This window comes from Astatotilapia calliptera, chromosome 22 (genome assembly GCF_964374335.1).
Source record: "Astatotilapia calliptera chromosome 22, fAstCal68.1, whole genome shotgun sequence".
NCBI lineage: Eukaryota > Metazoa > Chordata > Actinopteri > Cichliformes > Cichlidae > Astatotilapia > Astatotilapia calliptera.
Genome location: NC_137442.1, coordinates 13,342,086 through 13,360,446, shown reverse-complemented (window position 1 = coordinate 13,360,446; position 18,361 = coordinate 13,342,086). Strand labels below are relative to the sequence as shown.

At 40.0% G+C, this 18,361-nt stretch overlaps 1 protein-coding gene across 1 annotated transcript; it reads right to left on the bottom strand.

Moving 5' to 3' along the window:
* Window positions 1-499: 499 nt before the first annotated feature.
* scamp3 (secretory carrier membrane protein 3) lies at window positions 500-13,005 on the bottom strand. Its single transcript, XM_026156691.2, has 9 exons — window positions 12,560-13,005; window positions 12,226-12,306; window positions 7,327-7,446; window positions 6,872-6,992; window positions 5,050-5,178; window positions 3,600-3,765; window positions 3,362-3,463; window positions 3,086-3,203; window positions 500-1,382 (listed from the first exon to the last, which is right to left on the bottom strand). The coding sequence occupies exons 1-9, from the start codon at window positions 12,611-12,613 to the stop codon at window positions 1,233-1,235; spliced, it is 1,041 nt and encodes a 346-aa protein (XP_026012476.1). The 5' UTR covers window positions 12,614-13,005; the 3' UTR covers window positions 500-1,232.
* Window positions 13,006-18,361: the final 5,356 nt, after the last annotated feature.

Genomic DNA, 18,361 nt, shown 5'->3' with positions numbered 1-18,361 from the left:
GTTGAATTGACTTTATGGGCTGAACTGCTAGTTTAAGATGATACTGAATAGAAGCTGCTTGTGGGTTTACACCTCAGTGACCAAGAGTTTTAAAAGTGTCAGCTAGAGGCTTCAGAACAGGACTTCACTAACCAGTGGGTGACATCACATTGCCTATGTCCATCCTTTATATTATGTATATGATTAAAATTCAGTTTCTCTTTCTTTATGTTGATAACAGCTTGTCTAGATTAAATATTTTCACACTTTGTAATCCAATCCAGTGGGCCAGACTGAACCCTCTGCCAGGTCGTTTCTGGCCCACAGGCTACATGTTTGAGGCCTTATTAGGGATAAATCTAATAAAGTTTGAAGGTTAATGGTTGTATGAAAGGTCAGTTACTGACAGTGAAGCCCGGAACCTGCTTAAGGTTGGATTTTCCACTATTAAAATGCAGGTGATCATCATTATTATTATCGTTCCAACAGGATGAGGGAATAACGGCAGCAGTAGACTGTGAAAGCATGACAATATATTTTAATAAAACCAGGACAGTGACACAGTCATGATATTCACAAGCAGTACTGAAAGAACAGTGACAGATACCAGAACCAAACCAACACATGTTCATCATCATTACAGTACGAAAGGTTTTGGCAATACAGTAAACGGGCATTCTTGTTTGGCATAATAACAAAACAAACTGGTTAGTTTGCACTTAAGCTACAAAAAAGTAGTGCTGGCTAAAGTTGAGCAAATCAGTTACGGATCAAATGTAGCAATGGCAACATTTCTGTGTTCAGCCCCAGTCTTACACTTTGCATTTTAACTGTAAATGTGGAAAATGTCAAAGCTAGCAGAATCCAACTTGGCACACAGCTGTCATTTCATAGTAAAAGCATCGTCCCTCTATTCACTGAAGCATCACTTTTCATATAAATTCATACAGCATCTTCTTGTTTTTTTATTATATTTTCCATCTTTCGTTTTCTTGAATCAACACTTACAATGTGTCAATTCCTGTTTTGGTTTAATATAGGTAACTTTTCCTGTACGTCATAGGAAATTGGATAACCCCACATCTGTCTCATGCACGTGCTCTGAAATTAAGTAGGGGGTAATTATATAGACTCCACTTCCCTCCATCAAATTCTAATCACCTGTGGGGAAATAAATACCAAACTGAACCACCATCGAGCTCAAAGCTCCCCTCCTCCTCCTCGTCTTATCCAACCGTCTCTGTTCGTTCTCTCTATCGAGGAGCGGTGAAGGCCCCCTGGGCAGCGTTGGCAGCGGCGTTGGCAGTAGCCTGGCGTACCGCCTGATTGGACATGACTCCAGTGGCGAACTCAGCCTGGGCCTTCTGAAAGCTGGCATCGGTTTGCCTGTACAGACTGTGGATCTGGAGCGGGAAAGACAAGAGTACGCTGACACCTGATCCTTGCAGCAATTCATCATCTTATTATGCACGCTGTGAGGGTGAAAACGATACCCACAACCTGATATTGTGGCTATTCTTCAGGCTCTTTATCTACTGAATGCTTCGCGGTAGATGGACCACCTGGACTACGTGGTGAGACGACTGTGTTTACTTGAAGCTTGTTCTTGCTCTACACCTTTGACTCAAATTCAACCCACTTAATCTTTAGCTTTACAATCATAAAGCATACAATTTATTTTGTTTGAATGGATATTCATGTGACACTTTCAACATTTCAAATAGTGAAGTTGTAAGACTTTCATATTTTCCCTAGAAAGATGCACAGACCCTGGCTCAGGTGAAGTGTGCTGTCCACTGAGTGTTTAAAAGGCTGATTGTTGACCTGTTGTGCATCTCCTTATTTTCTGTCCTATATACTGTTACAGTGAAAGATTCTCATAGTAAACATATCCAAAGTTTTCACATCGTGGTGTATGTGCAATTAATCCCTGTGAGCTAAAAGCTCGAACTTTAGCATGTTTGTGATGTCACAGGGAAGGGATATCCCTAAAACGGTGATCTCAGCTATTGCTGCACAGAAGCCCAGCCCAGTATATGACATATAAGGGTTATTTTGAACTGGGAGTCATGTTAAGTTTGTCTATTAGAGTTCAAAAATGAAAGTAATGCCCTAACACTGAAACTCTCAGTTGTTTTCTTATGCACTACAACAAAATCCTGGTTTTGTGCAAGACACTTTCTGCTAGGGCTGTGCGATATGACCAAACTCTCATATCCCGATATAAGACATCTATCATCCGATAACGATATAAATCACAAAAATTTCACATTTTCTGTAAATTCTGTGAATCTCGGGCAGCTCGACTTGCGTGAAGTGTTTCCAGCTGGGCATCGCGTACCTGGAGTCGAGTGTTTTAACCGATGTAGGAAACGATACATTTTTAGACATAAGTTGTAACGGCCGCCGTTTTCTTTGTGAGTATTTATTACACGGCGTGCTGCGGGGAAAAGCCCGTTCTGACGTTTGAGTCTAAGGTTTATTTTTTAAGCACCTGGCGGCTCTTTTTTACTTCTCATCCGTAAATACTCTGCATCTTTCACGTGATTCACTTTATTTTGAAAAGTCTCAACAGGATCTTGAGCTTTAATGTGAAAGGTTTATGTGGAACATAAACGGACACGCGTTGGTTTTACAGTCGTTGTTGCTAACGACAACGCATAAAAACATTCGCTTGTCTGTAGTGTGGTTATATAAAATATAAGAGAAAGAGAGAACTTTAAGAAATGAATATAGCCACTACAGTGACCAACAAAACCATGAAAAAAATATTGCCGTAAACAGTTTATTTTGCGACACCACGAAACAAACGATAGCGTAAATGAAACGAAAAATGTTTTTATATCGTCATCCGATATATATCGTTATATCGAACAGCCCTAGTTTCTGCTTTCAGAAACCAAGATGCTGTGGCATTAAAACACTTTATCCTGATATAATCACATATAAAAAGATATAAATAACTCACTGCTATGCTAATACCCTGACTCAGTGTGGGGAACAATCCTGTGCTTTTGTTCCAACGACAAATCTGAACATCTGCTGATAAAAATAAGAGCCTTGATTTGAAGTTCTTTATGAGACATGAAAATATGAACAAATGTACCCTTTTCAGCATGATGACCCCCATAACGGTTTCTGCAGTAAAGAGAGCGGCATTGATCATCATGATCACACCGACACCGATGTGGGGGCTCAGAGCTGAAAGGCTCACAATCCAACCACTGAAGGACAGAGAGAGACACACAAAGATCAAATATACAAGGACGCATACTGTGAAAATAGGAAATAGTCAGGAAATATAAATATTTCACAAGTAACTGGTGGTTGCTAGGAGGTTTTCGACTGGGCTAACACAGAGATATTTGTTTAGGAACCTTACCTGAACCCCCATCCAGGGATGCCGATGGTCATGATGATAAAGACGATCACTTGGGCAAAGAAAACGAAGAAGAAAGCAAAGAAGTTGAAAGAGCTGTCACTCCTAGAAGAGGGAACAATATAATTACTAAGGTGACTGCACAGTAACTAACAACTCAGTGTAATTTATGCGACTGTACTGAGCAAAAACCCAAAAGGAAAACGACTCAAAACGTCTTCACCAAGACGGAGGTACACACCTGAAGGCTTTGTACATGGGTCGATACCAGCAGATAAAGGAGCAGGGAGTGAAAAGTAGGACCCACAGGATGGCGAGGCCGAGACCAACACCAACACCACCGGACTGGTTGATGCAGAACAGGGCCAGGGAAGAGATCAGGTTGAAGACCAGCGTGCCTGTGCAGACTAGACATAGATAGGCTATGACTAAAAAGGAAAAGAACTGCAGCCTGACCGTAGGGATCAAAACCAAACCCATCCTTCTCCCTTTTGGCTCTGGCTGATGCAATATGATGCCATTTTCACTAAATCTGTTGTTGTCTGCTGCCTGGTCAAGATTTCAGAGTGTGACAGACCGTTTTTAAAATAGCTCTACACTGTTCTTTGCATGTTCACACAGGAACTGTATAATGCAATCTTAATAACACCTTCACAGTTTTACAGATCAGGCGTCCTCAAAATCTGATAATTCTGCAAAAATCTAAATGATAATTTTTAAAACAGCAGTCACAAGCTGTTTTTACAGGATATACACCTTGTAAAAGCTCAGTGACCCTGAACTGCATCTCTTAAGAAATGGATGGTTGTATGGAGAGACGGCAGGAGAGTCTGAAGTAGATCCTGCAGGTTTCAGGGCAAGCACTTTGGTACCTTCCAGCCAAAGTCACATGCACATAAATGCCACAATGCAAGGACTCTTAGCAGCGGTTTTAATGCTGCGGCTGGCTGATTAACGTACATGCTACATTTGACTTTGATCATACCCACTTTGATTTCAAGCGGACCAAACCAAATCAGGTCAGTTCAGTTTAATTATTCTGTCAGTGTAAAGAAGTTTAACTACACATTAATCCCTGAGATATCTTAAAATGAGAAAAAGAAGAAGAATTTCAACCGTACATCTCAGTTTTTCCAGATGGCAAAGAATTGCAGCTGTAGTACATTATAGAAATCTGTCAGCACAACTCAGTTGTCCAAATTTCATTTCAACATTCACTTTCTCTCTCACTTTCAAAATCAGTGTCAGGTTTAACTTTCATTCATGCCCTAAAAACTTGTGGACATGCAAACAACCCTGAAAACATTAAAGCCTCCTCTTACATTTTTTCCTGGGATAATCTAAGTGACAAGGTGTGGAGAAATTCTACAGTTTCTCTGTGAAGAAATCAACGAGAACTTGTGCAAGTTTAACCAGCTGGATTGGTTGTTGTGCAGACGCTCCGTGTAAGTGTCCCAGAGTCTTCAATCTAACAGTGAAGTGCAAGTCTTTGTACAAATATTCAAGCTCTACTGCCAGACAGTGCAGGAGGAGGCACGCATGCACGAGCTAGCGTTTACTGCCTCTAACTAGCAAGTCTTAAGTGTTAAAACAAGATTCCCTTCACGCTAAAAAAAACTTCATTATGATGTTAAATTCTAACACTGATGCCTCAAATTAATAATAAACTGTTAAAAGTTGCAGAAACTCACACAACCAGAAGTAGTACATGATGGTGACCGTGCGCTGGAACCGCTGGCTGATCTCCACATTGATGTCCTGATAGAAGCAGGGACCCACAGGGCAGAAGGAAGGCAGCGGGGGCCAGTTATTCTGCCGGGCTGAAGAAGAAAAAAGTCAAAAACACTTTGGTGTTACTGGGATGTCATCAGTTTATTTCCTTTATTTATATATAAACACATCACTCCAGTTTTAGCAAATTTACGCTGACTCCCTGTTCATTATCGGATTGATTTTAAGATTCTTTTACTTTCTTTCAAAGTTTGAAATGATATGGCGCCCAGTTATTTAAGCAAACTCCTCAACATAACTGAGATAGTCTAGCCAGATCCTCTCAGTACAACCAAGGTCTCAACTGAAGCATAAAAGAAGATCGGGCCTTCGCAGTTGCAGCGCCTAGACTTTGGAATAACTTGCCAGACAGATATTCATACTTCAGTCTATTCTTTTAAATCGTGTCTTTAACCTCACTTTTTTATATTGGTTTTTATTTCTAGTTCAGTTTGAATACCATCAGGCTTGTTTTATGGTTGCTACATTTGTTTTGTTTTTATGTTAATACTTTCTCATTGCCTCATCTTATTCATCTGCATTTGTTTTTAAATTGTTTTCTCTTGTTCTTAACTAATTGTGAAGCATTTTGGTCAACTTTGTTGCTTTTAAATGTGCAATAGAAATACATTTGATTTGATTCATTTAAGTTCATTAAACCTTATCATATTTATATTACAGGAGGTTTGTACTTGTTTTTGTGCAAACTCTAAAATAGTGCTCTGACAATTTTGGTCATATCGTGACAAAATCCAATCACCACCTCTCACTGGACCTCCTGTGGATCAGCAGACTAATTAGCAAAGTAACTTTTCTATATTTTTTATAGCAGTGCAAAACTTTAGGTCCCCCTTTCATCCACAGCCACTTTAAGGCTTTCTCTGTGGCCTCAGTGATCTTGCGAATGGCTCGTCTCCTCTTCTCTCCTATGATGCCATCCACAGTGCAGGCCCTGCAGAACGACTGCCCCATGAAACCTCTGCACCCAAGCTCAACAGGGAAACACTTTCCCCTCCCACCCTGCTTCTGGCCATTCTTGTCCAGGCCATCAATCCTCTCCCTTTTTCTTGAAAAGAGTACTGTAAGCTCCAACATTGCAATGTCCTTTGTTGCTCCTGACACCAGCACAATGTCGTGCCTCAGGGCAGTTCTTTTTTTATGTGCAGAGGGAACTTCAGCTACTATCAGCTGCCTTAGGTGTTCTGCTGGATTTTTCTCCCACTTTTATGAAGCAGATGGTGGTTAGCTAGTGTTGTCACCAGATACTTTATATAGAGTAACCAGTTATCCTGCTCCATTGCACATATAAGCCTGGAAATGTGTTATACTCATGTTGTTATTATCCGTTTATCTACTCTGTTGAGTTCCACAAAGCAATGAAAAAAACTGGAGCACAATTCCTTGTATCTGTGCACATACTTGATCAATAAAGCTGATTCTGAAAAATTTAATGTGTCTGGCTTCTTTGATTTGTGAAGCTGTGGGTGCAAAAAAAATTGCAAACAAAAATTGTGATTAAAAATCTGCCAAATCTAAACCGAGCCCTGTAAACTCCAGGGTAATGTAACTTGGAAAATCAAAGGAGGAACTTAAAATGTTGAAATGTAACATATTTTTCAATACTCCCGTACACAGTAAGAAATAAAAGATAAAGTTGGACGAGGATCTTTTAGATCTAAAGGTTTAAAGTTCTCTCACTTGTCTACATTAACTCCCCATCCCATCATCCCCTCTATGTCTTACAGGCTCCTGGTCCAACGCTGTGTGCCGCAAGCTCCCGCTCTCTCCTCTCCAGCTCCTGGGCTTTCTTCTCCAGCTCCTCCTGCTTCTTCATCAGCTCTGCTGTGGCAGCATTCACAACAGGCTAGCACAGAAAGAATGAGGCATCAGAACTCTATGTCAAAGTTATTCTGCATAATCATGTATACAGGTCCCAAAGTTGCTCCAATGGTTGTGCTTAGGTATATTACTGGTTCAAGTGAGTCATTCAGACTGGTCTTTCAGCACGCAGATATACACAGCAGGAATTAGTGCAACGCTTCATTTTAATAGCCATAAAAACACTTACATGGCACTAAAGGGCATCTAACAAAACTTTTAGTACAATCCTGTTTTATACATCCAGCAGCCCCTGAACGTTCTGATGGTAAGCTGATACAAAATCACAGTGAAGAGGGTCTTTACTGTAGGGTGTATACCTGGGAGTTGTAGGAGCCATAGTTGCGAGGCTCGGTAGGTGTTGTCCTGCTAGGCGGGGTCTGCACAGGTGGAGATGGAGCAGGTGCAGATGGAGGAGTGGCTTCATATGGTGGAGGAGGCTGTAGCATGGTTAAAAAACAAAAACTGACATCATACATCAGTCAGACGAAAAAATGTGGTCACAAAAACATGATTCCAAGAACTAAGAATTAGAGTATTAATTGTTAATTAATTAAAAGTATTATTGTATAACATATACAGATCATACACATTTTAAAACAATACAAAAAAGTAAAATAAGACATTTCTCTCCACAACTAATATCTCACAATCTTTTCACAACACATGATTATTAAACAATCATTAACAGCTATGCACTTTTGAGACAAAGTTCACAAGCTTGAACATTTCTAAAAACTAAAGGAAATCAATCCACTTTTTGTGAACTGATCTTTCTAGATATCTGAGCACAGAACTTCAGATAACAGCATTTAGACCTCTTCATTCTAATAGCGAAAAGCCTTTTATCCCATATCACACACACAGCTAGAGCAGACAAAAAATATTTATCATGATATACATTTGAAAATTTGCGATAAAGATATAACTGACGATATAATTGACACTAGACAAAATACTTTACAACTCCACAACTTTATTAGTGCAACAAAAAAAAAAAAAAAAAATCAATATATTTTCACTTAAACAAGCAGCTGTTTTTTATGTGCATTAAAGTTACATAAAAATTTAACAGTGCAAATGCAAATTCCTTGCTGACAGTTTAAGCAAAAGGCATTTCCAGTGGAAATTGGCCGACATATCCTCAACATAACCATGTATAATATCCACAAAACTTAAAAAGAGGTTATACACACACAAAAGGTAACATTATGTTGAAGCACAGTACGTATCACTCCGCGAGGCTCCTGCCTACAATAGCCGTAATGCTCCGACAATCCATCAAGCGATGCGGCTTCGTAGCTTAGCAAAGTCGTACTAAAACATTTGACAGATTTTCGAGCGCCGTGTACCATATAAAATTGTTTCGAGGTCATAAACACAACCAGAATTCATGCATAAGGGGCACTGTCGATTTTCAGAATAAAAGGATTAAGGATTAAGTGTGCCGTATTTTCCAAAAAACATGGTAATAACGACGGCCCGTTAGCATGCGCTACCAAAAATAGTGCTTTGTTGTGTATCTGATAGACGAAAGCTAAACCAGTTCCACACCACTGAAGTTGCAGCATTTTTACAAACGAATTCTGGTTCATCTGTTTCATTTAACGATCCACTTTCGCTCTTCTCATTCTCCGTTGCAGCCATGTGCGTATGAAAACAAAGGCACTGCGCATGCGCGTTTCACCCATATTCTATCGTGATATTTCATTTTCTTATCGTTGCCCAACATTATACCGGTATTACCGTAAACGTTATATGGCCCAGCCCTACACCAGTGTTGGTCAAGTTACTTGAAAAAAGTAATCAGTAACTAATTACCGATTACATCCCCAAAAAAGTAATCCAGTTACTTTACTGATTACTTATTTTCAAAAGTAATTAGTTACTTAGTTACTTTTTAAAAACATGATTTACAACCTGAATAGGTGATAAAGCGATAGATCTTTCAGCCCAATGCTACTTTTTCTACAATCAATCATACAAAATGTAATCAAATGGAAAAGTCTCCTTTTTTAAAACTTGTTTTATTAGTTTTCATCTTTTAACTTTATGCATCAAGCAAAAATGTAATTATATGCAACATTCTCTGACTGGAAGAAATTTGTTTAACATTTAAACTTATTTTCTGAACATTCCAGCACATAAAATATATATTTTTTTGTGTTTACACTCAGTCTTTCAAATAGATGCAAGTAAAACACAGCAGAAAATAAATAACATCAAAGACTCGGCGGTCCTGTTGCTCTATTTTCACCTGTAAAGCAGGAGTAGAGTAGGCAGAGGTTTACCCTGGTGCAGGTGTGCCACAGCGGTCAGTGGAAGAATCCGCGAGTTTCTCTGTGAGTTTCCCATTACGTGGTAGCGCACTCGGTGCTTGCTCAGAAGTTTAGGGGGTTTTTTTTCCACTTTAAAAATAAGTTTTCTTCCCACGCACAACGGACGCTAATGTTTTTGTCACTTTTTATGGAATCAAACTCATACTCTCTCCCGCACTCAACATATGATCCGTTGTTGATCTGCACACAACTGTTGTCACGAACGTCGCACTCGCTTACGTCACTGTCGTGAAACAGTAACGCGTTACTGCCCATCTCTGCCCTACACACAGCAATATCCTGGGGATTTCTGGTTTAAGTCATTTCTTTGAATTGCTTTTCTGGACGATAAAGTTAAGATTCCAAACAGGTATTTTATTTTGAAGATTCCACATGGGGAATTCCATCCACCCTCCGATTTCTAGAGTGCACAGCTAATCTCAGTAAATCTAAGCTTCCTCATTCCCTGCATGGAGATTTGCATATAAAGGTAAAAATTGGACCAAAAGTAGAAAAGTCCATCATCAAAGCAGACATTTTTTCCCAAAAATCTACTGTATAGGAATTTATTTAATTTATTTTTAAATAACAGCATTTTTGATCCATCCATCAATTTTCTTCTGCTTATTCAGTTCAGAGTTGCAGGGAGGCTGGAGCCTATCCCAGCTGCCAAAATATATAGGACGGTGTGTTGGACCCCTGTGACATCCCACTCCTGCTTTTTTCCACACAAATCAAACCATATCTGATGAAAAGAACTTAAAATATTTGCTCACTTTGGTTCACAATAGAGTTTTTAAATGGACTCAAAAAGACCCCAGCGGTGTACGCATATGTGTGGGTTTGCAACATTAAGCAGGAAGTGGCCCATCTGTGTGGCAAATGTGACCCAAATGTCATGGACGCTTATGGGAGGTTATTTCCCATCATTTAACAATATAGACTTTATTGTCATGTAATTTATTTGTAAATGTTCCATAATTAGGAATCTTATTTTGACATTCTTCAGTTATATCAGTCTAAAAATTGATTGAGTATACAGTTAAAAAATGATTATTATTGATGTAATAATCACAGATTCAAATCAGGATTCTCTGATTTCCATGCCTCTCTATCAGAAATGCTTCTGCTCTGCATTTCAGGATAATCAGGGTTACACGAGGGTGCAATCCACATACAACTGTAAATATTGTTGTGAGAAAGTATGCAGCTTGTGAGCTCTGCTACAAGTGCTACATAAACAAGTCCAAGTTTAGTTCCTGTTGCTGCAGAGTTTGCTAGTATCAAAGACAGACAGGAAGTACTCATGAACTCAAGGTGTTTCCTAGCAACAAAAACCTAGTGATATAGCAAGGACCTCAGCTGTTTCCCCAGCAACAAAAAGCCCTGAACTCACTGTATCACACATACTGTTAAACACTAATGTTAAGGCCCAGCATCTCACAGGGCAAAAGCTGTGTTTGACAGACATCAGTCTAAACATATAAAGCAGAAACGGAGATGCTTGGTGTAACACAGAAACCGTTTCATCAGATAGTCTCTGTGCTCCCCACAGACAGTCACAATAAATGGCTGCCCCTCCCTGGGCCTGGTTCTGCTGGTGGTCTCTTCCTATTAAAGGAGTTCCTTCCCCCCCACAGTTACCATATGCTTACTCATAGAGAATCAGCTGATCACTTGGGTTCTCTCTCTAATATTCTTGGGTTCTTAGTTTACAGTATAAAGTCCTTTGCGATGACTGCTGTATACAGTTGTCTTCAGACGTACACAGTCATCCTGGGCATTAATCTCATGAAATTTTAAGTCTTTTAATGTTTTTTTTAAACTGTTCTTTTTCCAGAGTGGAATGACTGTGCAGCATACACATTTAATCACTTTAAAAAAAACAAGAATTGGGTGCGCTAGTTTGAATTATTTTAGATTTTCTCTCATCCATACAGGCTCAAATATACTTAAATCTTTTAATGTGATCCTGAAGATTCAACAGTTTCTTTTAGCTTGTCAGGTCCAACACCTATTAACCTATTAACTTCTCATTAGAGGTCGTGATTGACTAAGCTAGTAGATTCTTTTTGCCAGCTACCTTTAAGCCTAGTCTTAAGACTAGGCTTAAAGGTAGCTCCACTAATATTTCACCGAATATTAGTGGAGCTGTATGTACATATTTGAGCCTGTGGATTAGAGAAAAGCCAAAAACAAATTCAAACGTATGTACCCAATTGTTGTTTTTTTAAAGTCATTAAGGATATATGCTGTATAATCATTCTACCCTTGAAAAAGAGCAACTCAAAGAAATCATTAAAAGCCCCCAAATTATCAAGACCAGTGTGTGTAAACGTCTTCATTTAGAGCTGAGCGGACTCGAGCTGTGTCCTCTAACACACTGTCTGCACTGTATATGAAGAATATCAGCTGATACACAGTCTACAGTCTTGTGTAATATTATAATATTGTTAATAAAATGTATAATTAATAGTGTGTAATAAAACAGTTAACATGTGAGTAGTTTCGCAACATAATCCTGAGGTCTCCTTCTGCTTTCAGGCCTCTGAATCACCACAAATCCAGGCCCAGTGATTCAAACTGAATAAAAAGAGTGAAGTGAAACAGAACGGCCTCACTATGAGGACATCAAAGTGACTCTGCAGCGACTTACAAAAAGGAATAAAATTAACCATTATTCACAAGAACAACTGCGCTTTCCTAAGGATAACATCTCAGAGCTCGGGGTTATCTGTGCCAGCATGCTTTCTTAAATATTTCATACCAACTCAGGCTGGTCAACCTGCTGCAAACCAGAAGCCAGATGCTTCAAAATACACAGGAAGCAGGAGAGACAGTGGATCTCTGTCTTCTTTGAAACAAAAGCACAAAAAAATGGTTAAATATAATAATGCTCACCGCAGTTGTATTATCAAATGGGTTGTAAAGGTCCAGTGTGGCATATCCTGTGTTGCTGCTGTGTTGAGTCACTGCAGGGTCCTAGCAGACAGGACAAAGACAGAGTAATTCAGCATAAATAAATCCTCATTTTTTCATGTGCTCGCTGTTAATAAGAGCTACAAGTGGGCGAACACTGAGGAGGATCTGGCAGGCCCTGAAATAAGTCACATGAGCAACAACACGCCTGCTATTACACGGAGCCAACACCGGCCACTTTCATCCACCCACCCATCCATCCATCCATCCATCCATCCATTACCCTGACGTTAGCTTCATGCCTAACATCTCTCACCTGGAAAGGGTTTTGGTCCTCCATCGGTTCTGGGAAGCTCGTGTATTTTGACATCTCACTAGCGGCTAGCTTGAAGAAGCCACCGCGTACTCGCTGATGTCAGCTCTGGAGCAAAAAAAGAGAAGAAAAAAAATCCCTGCGTTTGTTTCCGTTTCAAAAACGAAAGAACAGGCAGGGTGTGCTCGTTTTTAATCGATGTAAACTATCTCCCCGCCCCTCTGGCTCTCATCTCAACTGTCACGGCTCTGGGTTTCACACGGGTCGATGGGTGTATTCACCGGAGCTTTCTCTAATCCGGGGCCGGCTGTCAGTGTCCGGTTTGCGGCTGTGGGCCGAGCGAAGCCGTTAGTTTTTCTGGGAGGAAAAGGATCCGCGGTACAGGAAGTAAACAGCCGAAAGCTGGCCATGTGACTGCTGCTGCAGCGGAAACACGTGGGTTCTGTCGCGGCTGAGATAATCAGGTGTACACTGGATAGCATATTATATTTGTTTATATTTAAGTGTACTGCTGTGTTTGGATAATGAGCGGTGGAACTCCTGCACAAAGAGTTGATCTTCAGTGGGCCAGACAAACTAAAGCTGTTTCCTAATGACCTACCCTTTTCGTTTATATCAAAGTGGTAATGTGTGGGGTAAGAGTGGCGGATGGGTTCAAAGTGGGGGTGGGATTACATCAGGGATCGACTCTGAGCCACTTGTTGTTTGTAGTGGTGATGGACAGGTTGGCTGATGAAGTCAGGCAGGAGTCTTTGTGGAGTATGATGTTTGCAGATGACAGTGCGATTTGAAGGCAGAGTAGGAAGCGGGTGGAAGAGAGGCTGGAAAAGGTGGAGGACAGAATACATACCTGGGATCATCCATCCAAAGTAATGGGCACTACATAAGACAGTTGCTTCTTGGTTTGGTCTCTTGCACTTAACATAATTTACACCTTCTCTTTTCTCATGCACTCTCTTACAGTGATTTTCTGACTGCATACACTATGATTAGTTTAGGTTCTTCTTTTATTTTGAAAAAAAAAATTAAAATGTGTTGTTAATTTAACACTTATTTGCATCTTCCTTTTTGTCATGGCTGTGCAGTCTGGTTAGTGATGTTGGTTAGACCTGGTCAGCCTGAAGTGAAGCCTGAAATTGGCTTTCAGTCAAATCCACTTAGGAATCAATCAAATGCCCGTTTACTCTATGCAGTGACACAATGGGCAGCTTTGTTAAAGTGACTGGCCCTAAATGGTAACTAACAATACTTTCTGGTACAGCACCCTATATAAAGGGGTTAAAGGTTGGATTATTTGCTTAATCTGACTTTTAAAAGAGTTAATGTTCTAAAAATCAGTAATAAAGAACATTGGACTTGCTCCATCTTAATAGAACTGGGGTTCATGTATACTGGTTTGACCTCTGACCCTGTGGTAATGAGCTGCATATTGTTTATTAACTTAATATAATTTAAAATAATTGTTAGCCATGTTTACTTTTCTTTAAAGTGGTAAAAACCTCTAAAAATATATTTTTGTGTCAAACACTCACAGGTAAGTCTTGTCAGTCTTTAGTGTCTCACCCAGTTAGAAACCAGCACCAGTAGCAAAGGTTTAATCATTAACCTACAATTGCACAATTTTGCTCTTTTACAGATTATTAATGTGCTTTATTGATATTCTCTTGCAGATTTTTACTAAGCATAAATATAATATAAAATCTCTATAATGCAAAAATATAGAGTGTCATGCTCTGCAGTTTTGTGGTGTTTTTGAGTTTTGAAATCTTAAGTTTTTGTTTTCAGGTTTGGGCTGCTGCTTATTCTATGGTTTTGATTTATGTTTTCTATTAGATTTATCATTCTAATAAGAGCTATACATTCATCATATTAGTGGTTCATTTTTAGTTTGTGATCGTTCCGTTCCTTTTAAAGATGCTTTACCGTTCCAGATTTGAATTCTTGTTTTTTTCAATTTTTTTCCAGCCAGCTTTGGAAGGTGTTTGCGTTTTGAATGTGGGCCCTTTTTTTTCTGGCCCACGTAGTTTTTTGGGTTTTTCTTTAAAGCTATAGTGAAAATAAACACTTGCCTTTTGTTCACTGATTCAGAGGAGGCAGATGTGTTATTCCACAACAAAAGAGATCTGTCCAGGAACCGTGACACTTTGTTCCTGATTTTCTGTTTGCTTTGAACCGTTTGTATTTTGTGTGTGCACACGCTGGCCAATAAAGGCTCTCTTTTTGTTTACCTTGCTTGCCTGTGTATCTTACACTTTGCTCTTCTCCTCAGTGTTGATCACAGTGAGACCATTTGGAATGAGCTTAATTGAAATTTTGAGTTTAACAGCTAAAACCTAGAGACCATCAAAGGTAGAAGCACAGTTTTTATGCAGACTGGTCAAAAACATTTTGAAAAATGCCCGGTGATGGCTTCTGAGCCCCCTTTAAAATTATTAACCAAAATACTTCATCCATGAATCTTTCTGTGCTGTTATGAAATTTCAGCTGCATGCTAAAAATTGTGCAAAATAAACCCTTACATCAATGGCTCATCTCAGTCTCTGATACTATTTTTGCTAACCTGAACTTCTCCTTTGATGATAAAAAGGCAATTACCTGTTCCTCCATTAGATGTCACTCTTGCACACAGCTGATCTCAGCTGAATGTGATTCACAAGGCAGATTTAACCTCAGTTACCTTTTTTTAAAGAGCTGGGACAAAGAAAAACTTCTTACACATTTTTTTTTTGCTTTCTTCAGAGTTTCTTACAGGTCATACTCTGGCACAGGCTGACACTTGTGCTTCTCCTTTGATCCCAGCTCGTTTGCAGGATGCTTTAAAGCAAAACTTTAAAGTTTTTGGGGCTTTTTTTTAACTTCTCACATATTACCCTGTTGTCAGGAGCAGAGAGGACCCTTAGCTCCACCAGTTTATCCACATTTCATGGCCTAATGAGTTTGGACAATCCAGCCTCGTCTCTTTTCATTATCTGCTCCTGCAAATCACGTTGGGGGTCACGTGGGAGAGGACAGTCATGGGGTTTCCTTACAGACACACAGGCTGTCTCACACACACATACAGCACACACTCTGATATAGTTACTGTACATTAGTGAGTTTTTATGAATATTTGTCTTCATGCATGAATAGGCATGCATTAATTACGACTAATTATTTAGCATATGTAAACTGAGCTATGTTAAGGAGGGCTCGGTGCATTTGGACCCTTCTTGCTCACACATTTTTTCAGGGGGGTCATCAGCTATGCATCCATAATTTTGGGAATATTTCCATTAAGAAAGGGCCAGAAATTCCCCTTTGGGGGAATCACTGAAAAGAAATCCTCATTGACAACCTTAATAATGTCTATAACACATATATTATTAATATTGACTGGAACAGTTAATATGAATAATATATAATATAATATATAATTTAGTGCCATATTTACACTCTTCACAGGTTGCAGAATTATTAGCAGCAACTTCTGTAGCTTAACTGCTGCTCCTAAACCTACTCACAGGCTCTGCTTCATTTGTCTTTATGGTCACAGCTAGCAGCATCTGTGTTTGTCAGCTGACTTCTGTGACTCATCATTTCCTCTAATGGGTCTCGTCATGATTGGTCCAAATGGCCCCAGATCAAAAGCTGGATTCGGGTGCCTCCCAGTCCAAAACCACAGAATTCCTCAGCCAATCGAGCAATGCGAGACTCCATGACATCACTGCCTGAGGAATGAACTGGCATAAGAATTGTTTGGAAAGTGACCCAGCTAAGGAGGGACCAGTTTGGACTGCTCCTATGAGGCTTGCAACCATCAGTCAAAGGGGTCATTTAGGCAGACTTCTGGGCATGTTATGTGTGTGTGTGTTTGCGCAATGCCAGTTTTCTTGTTGAGCAAATAGCAGGGAACATTCCAGCCTCTCCTGAGTGCAGTTAAAGTGCTGCGGTTTTGTTGAGCACTTACACAATGCCGCGGGTTTCATTGAGGCCATTCAAAAGACACATTCTGGTTGTGAGACATAAAAGCACGTACATCATGGCTGAGGTTGTGTAAGCCATAAATACTTGGTCACACATAATACTTTCAGTGTTTTCAGTGTTTTTCAAGTGCACATTTTTAGGTACTTTGCTTAAATACATCTAATTTATCTCCACTATGCTGTTGTACACTTGTAATCTTCTGCATTTCAGGCATTTTTGCTGGACTATCTTAACATGATAGCTATTATTATGCCGCAGGTTTGCCTTAAAAAAAAAAAAAAACGACTTTTATATTTAGGCTTATTTGAGGCTTATGCCTTCAGAACTGCCTTAATTCTTTGTGGCAAAGATTCCGCAGAGATTTTGGTCTGTACTGATATTTGCTGGCTGCACATCCATTATGTTAATCTCCTGTTCCACCGATTCTCAAAGGTGATCTGTCAGGACCTTCTTGCTGTGGTGCAACAGTGCTAACCACTGTGCCACCGTGCTGGCCTGCATCTAAACCAGGGGTGGGCAACTCCAGACCTCAAGGCCGGTGTCCTGCAAGTTTTAGATATCACCCTGGATCAACATACCCGAATGAAATGATTAATTCATTAGCAGGCCTCTGGAGAACTTCAAGACATGTTAAGGAGGTAATTTAGCCATTTAAATCAGCTGTGTTGGATCAAGGATACATCTAAAACCTGCAGGGACACAGGCCCTTGAGGCCCACCCCTGATCTAAATCAAGCTAAAGTGCTACTAAGAGGACCAAAGTGTGCCAAGAAAATATCCCCCGCACCATTATGCCACCGGCAGCCTGAAGTGTTCATATAAGGCTGGATGGATCAATGCACTGGTGTTGTTTACACCAAATTCTGACCCTACTAGTAGAAATCAAGATTCATCAGACCAACCAACAAATTTCTAATATTCTGTTATACAGTTCTGATGAGCCCATGTGAACTGTAGCCTTAGTTTCCTGTTTTTACTTGACAGGAGCAGCACCTGGTGTGGTCTTCTGCTGCTGCAGTCAGTCTGAATGGCGACGTGATTGTAACAAGTGGTTATTTGAGTTACTGTTGCCTTCCTAACACTCAAAGGAGTTTGGAAATCAACAAAATATTTTCTCCCCGAGAACTGGCGCTTACTGGAAATTTTCTCTTTTTGCACCATTCTCTGTAAGCCCAAGTGATGGAAAATCCCAGCAGATCACCAGTTTCTGAAAAATTAAAACCAGCTTTTCCAGCACCAACAACCATGTCACGTTCAAAGTCACTTAAATTAGCTTTGTTCATCCAACCATATCTGCATCCCTACTAAATGCATATGAATTGAACTGCTGTCGTGTGATCGGCTGGCATTTGTGTTAACAAACAGTGAGTATACACACTATATTGTCAAAAGTATTCAAACATCTGCCTTCAAATCCATATGAACTTGAGTGACATCCCATTCTTAATTCTTGCTTCAGTGGTTTCGGTGCACCGTTTGCAGCTTCAGTCAGCCATCCAAATCTGATAAGCGGATGTTGAGGCACATAGTGCGCAGATGTCACCAACTTTCTCCAGACTCAATCGCTACAGTTCTCCAAACCTCATGTGGTTTTTGGATCAGCTCAAGAAGAGAGAGCTTCATGGAATGGGTTTCCATGGAGCTGCATCCAAGTCTTACATCATCAAGTGCAAAGCATTGTAGCACACCTACACTGGACTCTCGAGCAGTGGAGACGTGTTCTCTGGAGCGACGAATTACGCTTCCCCCTCAGTCAATCTGTTGGACAAGTCTGGGTTTAGTGATTGCCAGGAGAACAGTACATGTCTGACTGCTTTGTGCCTGGTGTAAAGTTTGGTAGAGG

Bases quoted from the DNA above. Each gene is read 5' to 3' on its own strand.
- scamp3 (XM_026156691.2), bottom strand. From the start codon at position 12,613: ATGTCAAAATACACGAGCTTCCCAGAACCGATGGAGGACCAAAACCCT. The intron at 12,307-12,559 runs GTGAGAGATGTT...CCTGTCTGCTAG, and splicing joins AGGACCAAAACCCTTTCCAG to GACCCTGCAGTGACTCAACA. The intron at 6,993-7,326 runs GTATACACCCTA...TTTCTGTGCTAG, and splicing joins ATGGCTCCTACAACTCCCAG to CCTGTTGTGAATGCTGCCAC.